Source organism: Geotrypetes seraphini, chromosome 9 (assembly GCF_902459505.1).
Source record: "Geotrypetes seraphini chromosome 9, aGeoSer1.1, whole genome shotgun sequence".
Classification (NCBI taxonomy): Eukaryota; Metazoa; Chordata; class Amphibia; order Gymnophiona; family Dermophiidae; genus Geotrypetes; species Geotrypetes seraphini.
The window spans coordinates 122,986,743-123,006,163 of NC_047092.1; the positions used below are offsets into that span (position 1 = coordinate 122,986,743).

A 19,421-nucleotide genomic window follows, 5' to 3' on the forward strand; every position below is an offset into this window, starting at 1 on the left:
ACAGTTCGTAAATTACAGGATGCAAGTAGTGAGGGTACAACTTATTTACAAGAATTAGTTGAAAGGAAAAATGAATCTTAAGTATGTAATTTAGGTCTCATGGGTGCAACTCAAAGAATAAGTTGCAACAAGTGCGAGAACAACATATTACACAGAAATTGACAGGGAGAAAATATAACTTTGTAAGTGGTGAGACTTCTGTTTAGGAGATGAATTTGTCAAATAGGTGTCTGCCAGACACTTGTAACCTAGACTGGTCACTGTTGGAAACAAGAGACTGAGCCCAATGGACAGAGTAGGGAGCGCTGCTGATCTGCCCATGCCAAACTTATAGCAGATGCGGTATATGACATGCTTCAGGTCATGGCCAAAAGCATGTCCTTGGCAGTAGCGGCCTGCAGCAACTTTGATTGAACTGGGCTGCGGATGCAGCATCCAATGTTCAGTTCGTTAAGTTGCCATTCAAGGGCCAGTGGCTAGTCAGGGAAGATCTGAGTGAGATATTTGGTTGAAGAACTGGTCCCAGAAGATAAGCCTAAGTCCTCTGGACATTCGTTTGAGGCATCGCATCCAGGTTTCAGAACAGTCACTGTTAAAGGCCAGGCTGGCAGCAGTTTGGGCAAAGGTTTTGCTTCCAGTCATGTCAGCCCTTTTGGTGGGACAGGAAGCCCGCCTTGCAGACAGCAAAGGCAGCAGTGCCTTCCAGGGCCTCACAATGATGTCAGGCTGGTCCTCTCCTCCCTAGTGATAGGTTAGCTACAAGGATTTCTGAGGCATGGACCATCATTACAATGGACCAGTGGGTCCTAGATATTCTGCAAGATGGTTGTCCACCCAGTTGTTCCACTCTTCTTACAGTCACCCTATCACAGCAGGGTCAAGGCAGCTCAGATTCAATCAACTCTCGATTCCTTGATGGCTCTTTAGGCCATCATGCCTGTACCTCCAGAGGAGCTGGGTTGAGACAGGTACGCCATTTATTTAATAGTACCCAAAAAGGAGAGTACGTACACCTTGGACCTCAAAGGCCTCAATCAGTGTCTCCTTGTCTCACACTTTTGCATGGAGAAATTTCAGTCCATCATAGCTTCAGTACAAGCAGGGGAGTATCTTGCCACTCTAGACCTGAAAGAGGCGTACCTCCATATTCCCATTTGGGCTCCACATCAGCAGTTCCTGCACTTTGCAGTGTTAAGTCAGCATTTTCAATTCTAAGCTATGCCATTCGATCTTGCCAGGGCACCGAGAACATTTACCAAGATCATGGTAGTAGTAGTGGCTTTTCTGTGGTGCCAAGGCATAAGAGTGCACCTGTACCTGGATGATCAGCTGATCTGGGCCTCCTCGTATCAGGACTGCATCTTAGCTACTTCCAAGGTGGTGCAGCTGCTTCAGTCCTTTGGTTGAATGATCAACATGGACAAGTGCCCCTTGACCCCTTTGCAGAAGATCGAGTACCTGGGAGTGATCTTTGACATAAAGGCAAAGAGGATCTTCCTCATGGATTTCAGGCACCAAAAGTTGGTTCAGCAGATTTGAGATCTATACATTCAGGCCTGGCTGAAGGTCTGGGACTATGTGCAGGTCCTAGGGAGTGGAAAATATGAAAAAGGATCTGCAAAAGTTAGAGGAATGGTCTAATGCCTGGCAACTAAAATTCAATGCAAAGAAATGTAGAGTAATGCATTTGTGGATTAATAATCGGAAGGAACCGTATATGCTGAGAGGTGAGAAGCTGATATGCATGGACGAGGAGAGGGACCTTGGGGTGATAGTGTCCGAAGATCTAAAGGTGAAAAAACAGTGTGATAAGGCGGTGGCTGCTGCCAGAAGGATGCTGGGCTTATAAAGAGAGGCATAGCCAGTAGAAGGAAGAAGGTGTTGATGCCCCTGTACAGGTCATTGGTGAGGTTCCACTTGGAGTATTGTGTTCAGTTTTGGATACCGTATCTGGCGAAAGACGTAAGAAGACTTGAAGCGGTCCAGAGGAGGGCAATAAAAATGATAGGAGGCTTGCTCCAGAAGACATATGAGGAGAGACTGGAAGCCCTGAATATGTATACCCTAGAGGAAAGGAGGGACAGGGGAGATATGATTCAGACGTTCAAATACTTGAAGGGTATTAACGTAGAGTAAAATATTTTCCAGAAAAAGGAAAATGGTAAACCAGAGGACATAATTTGAGATTGAGGGGTGGTAGATTCAAGAGCAATGTTAGAAAATTCTATTTTACGGAGAGGGTGGTGGATGCCTGGAATGTGCTTCCAAGAGAGATGGTGGGGAGGAAAACGGTGACTGAGTTCAAGGAAGCATGGGATGAACACAGAGAATCTAGAATCAGAAAATAATATTAAATATTAAACTAAGGCCAGTACTGGGCAGACTTGCACGGTCTATGTCTGTATATAACCGTTTGGGGGAGAATGGGCTGGAGAGGGCTTCAATGGCTGGGAGGGTGTAGATGGGCAGGAGTAGGTTTTAACGGAGATTTCGGCAGTTGGAACCCAAGCACAGTACCAGGTAGAGCTTTGGATTCTTGCCCAGAAATAGCTAAGAAGAAAAAAATTAAAAAATTTAAATTGAATCAGGTTGGGCAGACTGGATGGACCATTCTGGTCTTTATCTGCCATCATCTACTATGTTACTATGTACTTCTACACTAGGGCCCCCTCCCCTGAAGTTCTGTCCCCCCTGAAGGCCTGCCTGTCCCACCACCCCTGAAGGCCTGTGCCACCACCCCTAAGGCCTGCACCCCCCTCCCAATGGACTGTACACACACCCCTCCCCTTGACCTGCGCATCCATTTATCTAATTTCATAAGTGGAGCATCCTGCAGAGAGGATCGCTGGTGCTAGCGATCTTTGCAAGCTGCCATAGGCCTTCAGAGCTGTTTCCTCTGCCGCGATCCTGCCTCTTGACATCAGAGAAGAGGCTGGACCGCGGCAGAGGGAAGACAGCTCCGAAGGCTTATGGCAGCTTGCAAATATTGCTAGCACCAGCGATCCTCTCTGCAACCTGCTCCGCTAATGAAAAGGTAAATTAATTTGTTGGAAGCCGGACACCAGCACTTCCCGACTGACCCTCCCCCATCACCCTCTAAAGCAGGAGCGGCAGTGGCTGGCCAGCAAGAGACAGGGCTGCCGCTTCTGTTTTAGGAGGCGAAGGGGGAGGGTCAGTCACAAATCGGGAGGCTGATTTTTTTTTTGTTGTTTTAAATCGATTCGAATCGATTCACCTGAAGTGAATCGGGTAGCACTAGTATACACTTCTCCCTCCCTATTCACGGGGGTTAGGGGCATAGCCGGCCCACGAATAGTAAAAATTCATGAATAACTTTTGGGCTGGCTCTGACCCACTCCCAAACCTTACCTGTGGTCTAGCGGTGAAGCAGGGCAGGAGCGATCTTCCTACACTCCTGCCCCATGCAAAGCCGTGCTATGAATTTCTGTGGTCTCACGAGACTACAACATTATTCTATCTATTGGGAACCATCCTTTCTTTCTTTTTCCAATTTTTGGTTTTTCCCTCTTATTTCCTATCTTCTCAAGAGGAAAGGAATGGCTTTCTGGGAATTTCTCATTTGGCACTTCTATGTGCGCCATTTTTTCTCTTACCCTTTCTAATTTTCTCCTTCAGTCCTTCTGTCGTCTTCCTCTTCAAGCTTGGACTCGCTGCCATTCTGAAGTTGTCTCTTCTTGTTGGAGCCTTCCTACTTGGTGCTATTCTTACTTTCATACCCTTTCCTCTCTTGGAAGATGGGTTGTATGCTTCTTATTATTCTAGTTTCTTTTTCTTCCCCTGCTCCGCCTGCTTCAATAGGACAATATATGGATGCCTTTTGAGCAGAGACACTCCCTCCATCCCATTTTGTAAGCTTGGGAGTCCTACATATGAGAATATGCTGCTGGCTTGTCCTGAGACAAAGCACAGCTACTTACCATAACAGGTGTTGTTATCCAGGGACAGCAGGCAGATATTCTCACATCCCACCCACCTTCCCTGGTTGGCTTCTTCACTTGGGCATAGAACTGATGACTTTGTGAGCTAGTGTCGGGCGGGAAGGCGCATGTGCGGTGCGGGCAGTCTTAAAGCTTCTACACTTTTACACTGTACCAGGTTCCATGGATGATGTCACTCGCTTGGAAGAATATCTGCCTGTAGGGGTGTTTCCTTATTCACACCTGAAGGTTAAGCCCTCTGAAGTTATAAAGCCTGATCCATTGTCTGCAAGAAATCTTTCCAGCATGAACCATGTATGCAAGAAGAGAAAGAAGAAAACATCTTTGCTGTTTATGCCTGATGCATTCTGGGTATGTACCAGAACTATATTCTAGTCAAGGACATCCAGCTATTCCTACATGCACAGCCTATATGAATCTTGGGGAAGGCATGGCTCTTATGTTGTTCTTATCGACGAAGGCGCCTCTGTTTCACAGCCTGTGCGAGGTTCTATACAGAAAAGCTATTTATCTAAGTTATGTTTCGGGATTGGTCCGGAGAGATCATCTGACGAGATCCAAGTGAAATGTGCCTAATTGTTAATTATTCTTGAGATGTGAAGGAGCTTGCATCTTAACATTGGATTCTCTGCATCTCTTCTATAATAATTAAGACCTGAAAAGTTGCCTCTTATGACTCTCTGCCTGAGAGAGAGAACCGGACTTTTATACATCTGGATTCCATCACATAAAGGAAACCTTTGCTGCCAATTCAATTTACAGCTTTTCCAGTGGCTGACGGACTGTTCCTAATAAGAAGAATTTCTATATCTGCTAAGTGGAGGAAAGACACCGATTCCTTCTCCCTGATTTTGCTGAGACCTGATCTATGTGGTTAGAATAAGGGATTCTATTGTCTTTTCAGCTGGGTTAGAGAGAGAATTCTATTGTCTTTGAGACAAGGACATGAAGTACCTGTGGTGATAAGCTATATTTTTAGTTGCTGCTAATCAGGAATTATTATTATTATAAGGAATTATTTAGATTGTAAGAAATTAGTTTTACTCATTTATCTAGCAAGTGTGGTGTGATAATTATGTACTGAGTTTCATATATGTATTCGGATATTTTGTGAACAATAATTAATTATTGCTGCTGGCTTATGAACTATATTTTTCTATTTTCATAATAAAAGTATTTCATAACGTCTGGGTCTCTGTGTCGTGTAAGTAGGCAAAGCTTGTTGAACCTGGATGGAGTTAATGGTATTCCCTAGAAAACTAAGAAACACGTAGCTTGTTTATGTAACTAATTAGTACAACCATAAATCTTACTACATGCCTGCTGTCCCCGGATAGCACCTGTTACGGTCAGTAACTGTGCCTTTTCAAGGTGACAAAGTGATTTATATATTATATACAGATGCAGCAGACCATCAATATTCACGGGGGTTAGGGGCAGAGCCAGCCCGCAAATATTGAAATATCGTGGATAACTTTCAGGGCCAGTTCTGCCCAGTGCTCCCTCTAAGCGGGCGGGTGGTGTGAGCAAAATTTTTTCCCCGTGCGCTAAAAATATCGGGCGCCAGCACCAACTCGCCCGATTCTCCTCTCGCCGCGGCCTGCCATCTCCGTACGCCGTGCGCTGTGACGTGACATTGTGCGCTGCGAGGCAATATTTTGTGCGCCAGCGCATGCCAGCGCAGCTTAGAGGGAACACTGGTTCTGACCAACCCCCGTATCCCGGACCTTCCCTAGACCTTACCTGGTTGTCTAGTAGCGACGCGAGGCAGGAGCGATCTTCCTATGCTCCTGCCCCGTGCAGAGCCATCATCAAAATGACTACAACGAAAACTCACGGCAGCCATTTTGATGATGGCTTTGCATGGGGCAGGAGCGTAGAAAGATCTCTAGACCACTAGGTAAGGTCTGGGATGCAGCGTTTCTAAAAAAAAAAAAAAAAAAAAAAATTGCGAATAACTGAATCCGTGGATTCGGAGGGGGTACTGTACTTATTTTTAATCTGAGACAGCAGAGGGTTAAGTGACTTGCTCAGACATAAGGAACTACAGTGGGAATCAATCTTGGTTTCCCTGGTTTGGGCTGCTGTACTAACCGTAAGGCCTTCAACCTTTGCTATCCTTCTTACAGTAATTGCTATGAGCCATAATTCTCAGATTTAGGGATTCCCCCTCCCCTCAGCAGTAAGTAACCCATGTAAAGCATGGTCTCCCAACTGCGGATCTGACCATTGCTTGTGATGGCTTTGACTAAGAGGTACTGACTATGGCTTCCTTAAAAGTCCACTTGAAGTGTACCCATGCTTGCCACTAAGGAGCTACATCCAGACTCATTCTCCAGGGTTTGTGTACACTGCTTTCACAGTCTCCCTGGGACTTGACTTTGGATTCTTTGTGTAGAAGTACATGCACCACTGCAGAGCCATCAGCTCAGCACTTACACAGTGTTTAAAAAAAGAAGCTTGATGAACAATATCCTTGCCATTTAGTACTTTTTAGTTGCTTACAGTGCTGTCATAACTGCTGTGAACAAGCTGATACCGCTGAAGTCTTGACACAGATTGCACTTCTATAATGAAGTTCTGCAGTACCAAAGTTTTTCACTGTGCATCAGGGGCAATAGAACTCTGCAGTGAAAGATCATATTAGAGCTGTCACTGGTACTTTTAGTATACTGCTGTCAGAAAACTGACATACTTAATTCTCCTTTTCTCAAATCCTTTGCAGATAGGTAAGTCATTCAGATGTGGCCAGTTGTAAAGAAATGTTCATTATATTGTCACCTTACTAGTAACAGTAGTATGATTAGTTTCATAAAATAAGTAAGAAAATCCTTGTTTGGTTTTGTAGAGGTAGATCAAAACAATCTACATATAAAGGAAAAAGACCTATTAGCTTCTTGATTTACCGTATTTTCACGCATATAACGCGCACGTTATACGCGTTTTTACCTACCGCGCATACCCCTCGCGCGTTATACGCGTGAGCGCGGTATACAAAATTTTTTTTACATAGTTCCCACCCCGCCCAACCTGACCATGTGCCTCAGGCCGCGCCCCCAGGTGGGACCTAAGGCTCCAGGGCCTATTCTGATTGGCCCACGCGCCTTAGGCCCCACCAGTAGGCGGAGCTTTGGGACGGATGGGCCAATCCGGCCTCATTCCGTCGTTGGCTGCCTGCCGGACAGGCGGGTTTGGCTCCCGTCTGTCCCAACTACACAAAGGTATGGGGAAGGTGGGTGGGGGTGTCGTGGGGGTCGGCCAGGGGGGTCGCGGGTCGGCTGGGGGGGCGGTCGGAGGTTCTTGGGGGGGGGGGCGGTCGTTGGAGGGAGGGGGGTTTGCGTCGAGGGCAGGAGGGCCTGGGATCCCTCCTGCCCATAATGTAGTGCGGGGTGGGGGTCGCCGTGGCCAGGAGGGTTTGGGCTCCCTTCTGGCCCGATATTGTCGGGGAGTCGGCGGTCCTTCGGGGTGGGGGTGCGAGTGGTCCTGCTGGGGGGGGGGATGTATCGGACGTCGGAGGGGGGCATCAGGCTTTCAGGATGGGGACAGACCTTCAAGGGGGACAGGCAGACCTTCAAGGGGGACAGGCAGACCGAAGGGAGTGAAAAAGCTATAAAATAAACCCACTAGCGTGTCAATGTGTTGAGAGGAAGAGGTGGTCTGGGAAATTCTGCGCACGGAGAGTCGGGGAGGGCGAAAGGAGAGTCGGGGTGGCCAGAGGAGAGTCGGGGCGGGCGAAAGGACAGTCGGGCAGCATGCGCGGTATACCCGTGAGCGCGGTATACAAAAGTTTTTGTACATAAAATCGTGTTTTCTGCGCGCTATACCCGTGTGCGCGTTTTACACGGGTGCGCGTTATCTGCGTGAAAATACGGTAATCTTTATAGCAAACAAGTAGTAGAGACTGACTTTAACAGATTCAGACTGGTGAGTTCATTTAAAATATGTTGCAGATAATTTTTAAAGGAACAACCTAGTTTTAGGCATCAGGAGCAAGTGTTATTGGTGGTATTTTAATCATTTACACACATAAATGGTCTCTTAAATACCAACCAACTTTAACTTGCATACATTGTTAACGTGATGCATTCGTGTACTGGGGGGACATACACATGGTAGAGTTTGGGCAGAGTGTATGCACATTGATTGCAAAATGCCATAATTTACGTGCACATTTGCAAAACTTAGTTTGTTAATTTCTAGGGCTATTATAAGTGATTGTATATTATAAGACATATTTTCAATTATTTACGCTAGCATTTTAAAAGTAAAAGGCTTGCTTTTCTTTATGAAATAAATGCATTTCAGCTGCTTTAAACTAAACACCTAGTCATAAAATTACCCTTTTTATAAAAAATAAAATAAAAAGTGGCCCTGCATTCAGAATGTGTTATGAGATATCAAAACATAAGCTGAGGAGCAAGCTGGATCAAGTACTATTGCAGAAAGTCTTGCACCCTTGGTTGCTGGAGGTTTATATTGAAATTTAAGTATAGATAGTGGAACATTGAATTAAGTGCCCAATCTGAAGTCGTCTTTCTGTCTTGCCAGGGGAGATAGACGGTTTGAAAAACCAGGGCGAAAAGAACCAGGTAAGGCCATAACTGCGGTGTGATGTCCTCCATCCTTTGGTATGAAGTCATTGCTGATTTATCACACAGGGCCCTTAGTTGTCTTGGCATCTTATACTCATGAGGAAACCTTTGTACTTAATAAGAGGGAATGTAATTGAGAGACATCACAAGTTGTACTTCCCTTTCCTAGTTGTGAATGAAAGCAAAGCCAGATTCTAGTCCTGGTTACTATTAGGCTGGATATACAAAGGAGCAGGAGGAAACTAACAGGTTAAAGAAAATGGCATAAACCTATTATAGACTGAAAAAATGAAAAAAGGCAGGTTTAATTATCCTGTGAAAGGATCATAGCAGATCCCAGTGATCAGGCTGAGGGAATGGTTCTTTGTCTTCTCCCTCTACAAAACCACCACCACTGTCTATTGTTCTTTACCAACATGGTGCCCACTCTGTTACAATATTTCTTTTTGAAAATACCATTTTAGATTTCTTATTTCTGTAGCAATACTAAGCTCGAACATGGTTCCAAGTAGTCTCAGAATTTTAGGCCATGCATTCTAGTGATGATTGTTTGAAACAGTCTTGTAAGTAGGCTGATTCTGAAGCTGACAGTTAGTCTCAACTATGTGAATGGCTTGTTGAGTCCTCTGTCAAGTCTGTCACTTATGTACATAAAATCAAGTGAGGAGCTAATATGCTCTTTTACCAAAGCCTCCACAATTTTAAATCAAATAATACACAAGTGATTCTTGCATTGACTTGATTTGGCAGCCCTTTTTTGTGTGAGACTACTGCTTCTCTATCCCAGTGTTATCTGTGGAATTTGTTATTGATCTGTCATTTGTTTCTTCATCTCCAACTTGGACCACCTTGTTTCAGAATCTAGGGACATGCTGCTACTTAAAAAGATAAATTAGTTGTAATGGTTTGCAATTTGAAGGAGATTTGGAGTAGCAAAATGCTCAGTAAGATTGATGTAAATGGTCCATAGTTTAGAATTTAAAATATTCAATGCAAAATACCAGAACGTTTTATGTAGGATGTGGTGGTAGTAGTGTTATCAAAGAAAATGATTTTGCTGGTATAAATTTGTGCATAATAATTCTTGTACAATCCCACTTTATCCCAGGACCAATAGGTTAATTCCGTCTAACCACCAGGACTTTGTAGGAAGCCTCAAACTTCAGAGACTTAAACCCCCTCCTCTTCTTACTTCATCACTGTCCTTGTAAGCTTCAGTTTTCCTTCTTACAACCAGGTTGAAGGAGCTTGTGTTTTATTTCATGTAATTTCAGTCTTTCTGTTTGTGGTTTTTGCCCTCGAGCTGCGGAGGTTCCCTGTAGGGAAGAGCTTTGACCGTGGGAGATTGCAGACTTTGGAAAAGTCTGCTCCTGGGGGGTTTCCTGCTTGTCAATAAACCCCCTGGACAGCCTGCACATCAGATCGGGGCTCAGGGACAATTCCCTTGGGAGCTTGCTCACCCCTGGTTCATCCGCTAGTGGGTTGAGTGCAGGCTGCATGGATCCATGAGGGTGCGCCCGAGATCAGAGCTAGACTGCATTCTTCTGCCAGATGTCTGTGCGGAATGTCTGAGGGTGGTGGAGGTACCTGGCCATGGAGGTCCAGCCGGTGGGGCAGTCATAAAACTCGGAATCCAGCTTTCCAGCTATTTGAAGCAGAGGATCTCCCTGTGACCTGTTTCAGCTCTATCTGCAGTATTTTCCAGTCAGCACATAGTTCCGTGAGTTTAGGCTGACAGCCCAAATCAGCAATTTGGGGGAAGGGGGGGTCTTAAAAAGGTTTTTTGGGGTGGTTTCCTTGCAAGCCCTAACCACCCCCTCCCAATAAAATCCTAAAGTTGCCGTTTTTGAGGAGTCTCTAGTTTTCCCGGGCTACTTTTAGTCAAATATGGCACCCTCAGTGGCCATCTTAGATTTTAAAGTTATTTTTTATACTTGCCAGCTTCGTTTTTGAAAGAAAACCACATATATGACCTTCCCAGGGCAGGATGTCATGGATTCATGCCTCATTTGCGGGAATGGCTGCAGATGTGCAGCAGTGTTCCACATGCCATCCACATCCCATGAGGGATGTGAGGCTTGCCCTGATTCCTGTAAAAATAGCATAGTAGAGCCCTGGGCAGTGTGCAGGCAAAGCTCTGGCAAAACACAAGTGTGTCTCAGGATATCAACCTTGTAAATCCTCCAAACAGTCCAAAACTGGTACATAGGAGTCAGCTCCTGCTGCAAGGGTGGATTTTCCCCAGATTTTGTTAATATTCTTTATCAGACATACTTGATTAAAAAGTCTCTTCCTGTTTCCCTTCTGCCAGCCTTGGTGCCAGTCGCAGGGACCCCCTGCTTCTCTGTGGACCAGGGTCTTTTCTCTTGCCTCCCCTTGGGCGTGCCGGCAGGTAAGCCAGTAGTGCCTGCAATTGCGCCAGATATGCTTTCCATACCTCTGCTTTTGTAGGGGGCAATGTAGCAGCTGCAGATGTGGCGAATCTACAGGATCAGTGCGGAGCCCCTTATTTGGGAGAGGATCCCTCTGTGCGCAGATTTTTTTCAAGCACACTTATCTTGTGGATTTGAACTCTGAACTTTCCAGGAATTAAAGCTACAGTCTGAGCAGCCTATCGCTGCAGAATGTTCCCTCATGAGGGATCAGTGGCCACAATCTGCTTCTTTTCATGTTCATCTTGACCTCATTTGGATTCTTTTGGACACTTCGGAGACTCCTGAGAGTCCCTTGAAATGTGCTCGCGCCATGATGTGGCTGTATCCCATGGCAGATGCCTTTAACAAGCACTTGGCTTCCCTGAAGGTGGATTCCTTGGTGGTGCAGGTCACCAAGCACACTTCTCTCCCCAGTGACAGGGGAGTGGTCCTGAAGGATGTTCAAGACCAACATGTGGATTTTGTCCTTAAGCGTACATTTGATTCAGCAGCTGCTGGTGTTAGAGCAGCTTCAACCTCTTCTGTCATGGCCCGGGCATGCTATTCCAAGCTGCGCCATGATCCTGACACTGTGGTGTTTTGTGACTTAGATTTCATAATCTCAGGAATGCATTATAAGGCTGATACCTTGTTTGACATCTTGAAAGTCTTTGCTAAGCTTTCCACCTATTCTGTTTCGGCTCGCAGGATGTTCTGGATCTGGCAGTGGTCTGGTGATTCATAGAATGGCAGATAAAGATTCAAAGATGGCAGATAAAGGCCAAATGCCCCATCCAATCTTCCCGTCCGCAGTAACCATTTTCTCTTCCTCTCTCTAGAGATCCCATGTGCCTATTCCAGGCTTTCTTAAATTCAGGCAGTCTTTGTCTCCATCACCAGGAGACTGTTCCACATATTTACCACCCTTTCTGTATAAAAGTATTTCCTTAAATTACTCCTGAGCCTATCACCTCTTAACTTCATCTTATGCCCTCTCATTCCAGAGCTTCCTTTCAAATGAAAGAGACTCAACTCATGCGCATTTATATCACGTAGGTATGTGAATGTCTTTATCATATCTCTCAGGTTAACTGCAGTAAGTCTGAGTTGTTGTTACTGGCAGAAGGGGGGGGGAGCACGAGCATGCCTTATTGCCCTTCTGCACTCGACTAAGCCAATGTGTTATCTGGGCATATATTTGAGTACTGATTTTTCTACTCTGTATACGGTTAATGTAATTCGTTCACTGGAGGCTATTTATAAACTGTGCCAGGCGTGGCAGGATCTTCCTTTGGGCCTTTTGGGTAGGGTGGCTCTTGTGGAAATGACTATGCTGCCCAAGCTTCAGACTATACCGCTTTGGCTACACTGCAGAGAAGAACTTAAATTTAGATCAATCATCTCTAAATTCATCTGGAGATCTAAGGCCCCCAGAATAAGCATGGCCAAATTAGTCTTGGGGGGACTCGATTTACCAGACATTAGATTGTATAATGTGGTGGTCTTAATGTGCTGAATCCATGAAGGGTACTTGGGCACGGAGTGTTATTTCCTCTGGGCTGGGCTGCAGGTTGGAGTAACCCCCTACCAGCTCATCAATTTGCTGCATGCTCAGACGGACCGAGACCCTGCTCATCGGGCTCATTTGCAGTATGTCCTTCCTTTGTGGCACGCCTGGTGCTGGTGGAGGCGTATACATGGTCTTTGTGCGGTGGTGTTGCCATTTCTGCAGTTTATAGGTAACTCCAATTATCTTCCTGGTTGAGGACCTTCGGTTTTCCACGTATGGGCAGCGCAAGGCTGCATCACTATGGAATAGCTGCTGCATTTATATCTGGATTCTTTTCCCTCATTTCAGCAGTTGCATGCGGAATGGGATTTGCTGAAGCAGCATTTTTTGCCTATCTCCAGCTCTGCCATTATTGGGAGACAGGTACAGCATAAGGGGGGCTTGGACTATGGGGAAGTTGGATGTTCTGTTTTCTATGACTCTGGACCTCAATACACTGTCTTACTGGTACAGGCTCTTGAAGGTCTCCTGTCCTATAAGCGGGATTGATAAGCTGCAGGAGCATTGGCAAGCGGATTTGTGAAACTGCAATTCCAGGGGTGTTTTGCCACATTATTGGGGCTCTCTAAGTTGGCTGATTATCGCGAGACCCAGTATAAAATCTTACATAGGTATTACCTTACTAGACAGCGGGGAGCTTGCTTGGGCTTATGGGACAGTGATCTCTGTGTTTTTTTAATGTTATATATATATTTATTGAATTTTTTCAATATAATCAAGCATAACTTGTACAGAAAGGAAATCCAGCAAAAGAATTAGTAATTAAACATAATACATCAATCAAGTATCAAATATAAGCTTAATCTCTACTCAAGTCCACAAATAGGATCCAAAGTGGATGATGGGCAAGTAATAATAAGAAAAATTAAATTAAGTAAATATTACTAGTAGACTGAAAATACACATTTTCTTAAACTAAGCACTCATGTTTCGTCTTTCTCCAAGCATGAAGTTGATAGAAAGGTTGTCAGTTGAAATGGCTCTTGAAGACAAATTTATGTGAACGATAATTAATTACACATTTACATGGGTGTCGCAAATAAAATGTAGCCCCTAGAGCCATAACACCAGGTTTCCTTAACAAAAATTCACGTCTCCTTCGCTGGGTCTCCTTGGCCAAATCTGGGAACATCTGTATTTTACAACCTAAAAATTCTTTTTGTTTATTCTTAAAGAAAAGTCTCAACAACCAATTTTTATCTGGCGTGAGCGCTACTGTTATAAGTAAAGTTGCTGGTTCCGCCAATTCTTTATCAGATGTTTCCAGAATATTAGATAAATTCATAGAGTCCTGTCCCATATTCTGTTGTTGTTGTTGCTGTTGCAATTTCTTATTTGGAAGATAATAAACTTTTGTAAATTGTGGTAATGTTTCTTCAGAAAGCTCCAATATTTCAATCATGTAACGCTTAAGCATTTCTCTAGGGGCTACCATAGACACCCTAGGAAAATTAATCAGTCTAAGATTGTTATTCCGAGAAAAATTTTCCATTACCTCCATTTTCCTTCTTAAATCAGTATTGTCTTTAATTAGTGTCTCAGTAATTTGTTTAGAAACCTTTATTTCTTGAAGTACATTCTGTATTGAGGTCTTAGAGTCCTCAATTTCACTTTTCAAGACTTTAATATCAGTCTCATATTTGTTAATTTTATTTTCAAATTGTTGTAACTGTGGACTTATAGACTTTGCCAAGTTAACCACTAAATCCCACAAAGAGTCCAATGTTACCTCCTGGGGCTTCTCTATTTGAAGAAAGTGTAATTTAGATTTATTTAGCTCACCCTCTGGCAAACTGTCTCTTCCAACGTCCTGTTCGGTTCCTGCTTCCCCCTCCTCTTCCTCCTCAGTCTCCGCATTTGGGCTTCCCTGCAGCAGCAAGGACCCCGGCAACACAGTTCCCCCTCTGATCTCCTGAGCCTCCGGGAGGAGGTGAACTCCAACTTCCGGGAGTACCTCCGCTCGCGGTGAACTGGTGGACTGAGGGCGTGGGGGAGGTGCTCTCACGTCGGGGCTTAGCGATGTCTCCAGCCCCGTGGAGAACAACGCAGACTCGCCGCTGCTGCGCGCCTCCTGCAGGGAACTCCCCGATAGTGTTGTTGGCGTTTGCTGCATTCTCCTAACAAGCTCCTCGATGTTGCCAAAGACAACTGTTCTAGAGTGCTGTGAGGCTCCACCAGCTCTCCGTCCTCTCCTCTTCGGCATGGCTGAAAAGGTAAAGTTTTACCAAGGAAAATAAAGTGAAATGAGATGAGCTTGGGGAGAGTGTGCTCAGACCTACTAGCATTCGGCCATCTTGGATCCCCCGTGATCTCTGTGTTAGGTTCCAGGCAAACATTGACATTTATGTTCACTCTTTTTTGGAGTGTTCCAGGTTGGCTATCTGGAGAGAGGCGCTTCCTCTCCTGGAGAATGCTTTAGGGCATTTGGTGGACTGGGATTATGGGATCTTGTTGCTGGGCCTACAGAATTCTCTTATGGTTCAGGGATTCTCCGTATCTCAGCGTCAGTTTATCTATAATATTATTCTCTTGGTAAAGAAGCTAATTTTGTCTCATTGGGTGTCGGCGGACTTTCCCCTACCCTTGCTGTGGCGCTCTAGACTGCAGGAGTTGGCTGCGTTTGAGAAGCACTGGTATCAAACTTCTGCCCACCCTGATAAGAAGTCTTATGTTGCGCTATGGGAAACCCTGCTGGCACTTCTGGCTGTTTCTGACCTTTCTCCATAACTTAATTAGCCTCCTGTCATTCTCCTTCTCTGGCTCTTTGTGCACCATTTTCTCTGCTTTTTTTCTCTTTCCTGCTTTTCTGTCTCTTTTGTGGGAGGAGGGGGGGTTAGGGTGGGTGTGATTGAGAGGTGTGGTTGTTTGTTTTTTGTGTGGGTGGGATGGGGAAGTGCTTGGTGTGTAGTTTGGAGAATCTGCGTATGATCGGCATGGTTGAGTTTTTGTGTGAGTAGTTGGAGATTTACAGAAAAAGGTGGGTGAGTAGTGTTCTTTTTTTCTGGCTTGTTTTTGAGCATTATGTCCTGGTTGGACGTATGTTGCTTGATATGTTCAGCTGTATCCGGCTTGGCTTATATATACTTCTTTTATTGCACATTAATGCTTCTGTTGAGTTCTGTACTTTTTTTTATCTTTTGCATTCATGGTTTTTCCTTGTGGTCTTATCTTTTTTGTATGTATTCAACCACCATTAAAGATTATATATATATTTTTAAAAGGAAGTTCAGCTTCCTACTTTTGCTCCCTCCAGATCTAGGGAGCAGGACCTGGTGTTGCAGTCCTTGGACGTGTGCAAGCTCTTGCTGCAGTACCTGGAGGTCACCAATGAGTTTCGCCTCTCTAACCATCTGTTCATTCTGGTGGGCCCTGCTTGCAAGGGTAGGCCAGCTTCTAAGGCTACCATTTCCAGGTGGATCCATAAGACCATTTCTGTGGCTTACGTGGCAGCCAGAAAGAAGCCCCCCTCCCACTTTGCGGCTCGTTCTACCAGAGGTGTTTATCCTCTTGGGCAGAGTCGTCGATTGTTTCTCTGGACAAGATTTGTAGCGCTGCTACCTGGTCCTCCTTGCATACTTTCACCAAGTTTTATAGGATCGATGTGGCGACCAAGCAGGATGCTACTTTTGGTGCCTCCTTGATTTTCCGGGAGTGCTCTGTTATGTCCTACTGGTCCCAGAATAAAAGTGGGATTGTACAAGAATGAAAGATTACTTACTTTTAATTTCTTTCTTGTAAATCCATATTCTATTCCGGGAACCCACCCTGTACCTTGCTGATTTGCCAATTTGTTTGCCTTTCCAAGTATTGATAAGCTGGATTTCTGTCCCGTCTCAGAAAATTATTTTCCTGTTCATGTCCCATTCCTGCAAGCTCTGTCTTCATCTGCACAAGCCTCAAATACTTTAAAATCATAAGTGTTCGAGGCTTGTGTGGTTAAGTCAGAGCTTACAGGAATGGGACAGGGACAGCGACAAAACTCACGGGGATGGGGAAAAATTTGTCCCGGTGTCATTCTCTACTACAAAGTCCTGGCGAGTAGACAGAAATAACCCACTGGTCCCAAAATAAAGAGTGGATTTACAAGAAAGAAGATTAGCAAAGGTAAGAACCTAATCTTTCAATCTTGAATTATTTTCTGTTGGAGAATCCATTAGAATTATGTACAGTATTTTAGAGAAAACTGTATATTGTGTCTTGCTGGATGTCAGAAAAATATGCACTATAAATTGCAAGGCGAAGCAACAAGCCATTACATTTGCTTTTATTAGAAATGTAAATAAGGAGTTAAAATTAGTATGATGTTCTAGTACATGTTACAATCAATCATGGTAGGTTGCTGTATTGGAGAAGGAGAATGATCTCTTTTATCGAGCCTGTATGGCAGAAGGTGTTAACATAAATTATACAATAGGAAAATTATCCCGTTCTCAATGTGCTTTGGCACTGTGGTGGAGATTGTAATAGATGGCAAAGTGTTCTTCTATATAACAATAAAAAAAATCCTTTATCAAAAAAATATAGAACGTACATTGGACTTAAACATAATTAAAAAAAAATATCTTGGAACTGAAATTCTACAGAATTGTTTTCATATCTTTGCGGAATGCAAGGCATTAACATGTGGAGTATAATGCCCTTAAATCTACATAGAACAGAGAAACTCTGGTACTGCGATTTTGTCACTGCAATGTAAGTTTGAAACTCATAGCAGTTTACCATGGCATTACTCTTCAGTCCTGAAGAGGTGCTGTGAGATGATCTACTGAGGGACAAGAAAACTTCAATTGTGTGTACTGATTCTGGGAAATTGCATTCATACTTGGGAAATGTAGACTCAAGGTTAAATAGGAGCCTTTGTTTAGGGAATACTCTAGCATTTAAAGTCTCTGCTACAAGTAGTTTTACATAAAAGATGTTCTGTTATATAGACACAGGAGTCAATACATTAGGTGATCAATCCATACTTACGAACCATTTCAAGAAGGGTGTCAGTCACATCTTTCAGCTCCTCCTCCTTCAGGTATTCTGATCTGCTCTGTTTAGTTTTTATTATTTTCAGGTCTTTTTACTCTTTTTGGGAGGCTTTAGTGCCAAATGACCCCTTATTTAGGATTACTCTGCCTGTGAGAGAACACAGACTCCTCATGGGTGGACTGCAGCTTGCAGGTCAACCCCCAGGTGTACCTGATGAGCCAGCCTGCTTTGTGTTATTTTGAGGCTCAGGGTCTTTTTGTCTGCTCACCTTCTGATTCATTAGAGGCTTGAGCACCGGCTTGGTGTCCCTTTGTAAATCCCTTTGGGTTTCAGGGAGTCGGCCACATTTTATTCTACCCTCATCGTGCTGCGAGGATTTGTGGGGGTTGAACCTTCAGTCAGTTCCAGGCTGACTGACAGCCTGAAGATTTCCAGGTCTGAACTGTTCCACAAGGTTTCAAGGCAGAAAGTTTTCTCCACTTCAGTCAGGCTCTAGCAAAGATGACATAGGCAGTTAGCAGCAGTAGCAAAATGAGTACAGCCCATTATTCCCTATGGGGAAAATCAGGGGTCTCCCACCTCTAAAAACCCTTTTCCCTGAGTTTTTATATTTCAAGGTAGCCCCCATGGGCTGTTTTTGGTGTGATTTTTGGGCAGTGACCTTTTTGGATTTTAAACGATCTTTTTTCTAAAGCCTCCATCTGCCTCAAACACCCTCTGTTTGGTTCAAAATTGGTTAGAATGGACTCCTAAGGCTGTTCTGCCCCTATATCATGCCAGTTTTGAGCTGGATGGTCAGCAGAGGTGGTCAGTGTACCGTGGCGCACATAAGGGAGGAGTGGTAGCTTTAGGTTTACCTTCCTCTAAATCCTCTGGGGCTGGGGAACTGCATGGAGGGTCGAGTAGTAGGGAGAAAATCCCTCCCGGAGTGTACAAATAGTGAAGGCAGGAAATGGAAATATGCAGCCTAGGAGAAGCCAGTCTGAGAATCCTTCAGGGGTCCTTGAGGCCTCCTGTTAAAGGATTTACTCCAGAATTTGTGAATCTTCTATGGAAAGCTTAATTGATAGGCCCAGGATGCATTGCGCTGCCTGGGGACATCCTGGTATCAGACCGGGGAGAGATGCTGCCTCAGGAGGTCTCCCCACCATGGAGGAAGCCAGCTCCCAGCCTGTGTGACCTAGTGGAGCAGGACTGGGAGGATTGGAGGTCAGGCTCCATGCCTTTATTGTCCTAGTGCTCAGCTTCCTTTCTGGAGGGTTCTGCTTCCCTGTTAGGGACCGAGAGTCGAGAGATGATCACTGCTTTCGACCAGGGAGACAATCTATCGGTGCAGCGATTGTCAAGTCTGCTACTGTCCCACATATCCTAGCGTATGTGCTTAGAGTTGAAGTTGGAGCCTCTGCATCCTTCCTTCTCATGGTGCATAGTCATGAGAGGCACAAATACACAGGGTACCTTTTTATCCTTCGCATCCAGAGCAGTGGGAGACTCCAGAAGGCTCCCTGAAAGTGGCAAAAACGATGTCCAAACTTTATCCTATGGCTCCCTAATTAAGTGGATTCCACTGTGGCTCAAATAACTAAGTGTACTTCCATCCATAGTGAGGGAGGAGTGATGTTAAAGGATACGCAAGATTGCAAGGTGGACGTAATGCTTAAAAGGCAATTTGAAGCTTTAGCTTTAGGGCTCAAAGCTACAATGGGAACCTTGTTTGTGGCACATGCTTGCCACAACAGGTTATGGCAAAATCTGGCCGAGGGGGAGATCTGTCTTCAGCTAGTGCTGAAGGGGGTGCATTATGTGGCAGATGCTCTATATCTGTGGTTCCCAAACCTGTCCTGGAGGACCACCAGGCCAATCGGGTTTTCAGGCTAGCCCTAATGAATATGCAAGAGAGAGTTTTTCA

At 44.7% G+C, this 19,421-nt stretch overlaps 1 protein-coding gene across 4 annotated transcripts in view; it reads left to right on the forward strand.

The window, feature by feature from the left end:
• Positions 1–19,421, forward strand: part of GIGYF2 (GRB10 interacting GYF protein 2) — a 674,098-nt gene that overhangs the window by 195,276 nt on the left and 459,401 nt on the right. For all 4 annotated transcript variants that reach the window (XM_033959534.1, XM_033959536.1, XM_033959537.1 and 1 more), the window contains one exon: positions 8,508–8,548. In XM_033959534.1, the coding sequence (XP_033815425.1) occupies positions 8,508–8,548 (41 nt within the window). The remainder of the gene's footprint in view (positions 1–8,507; positions 8,549–19,421) is intronic.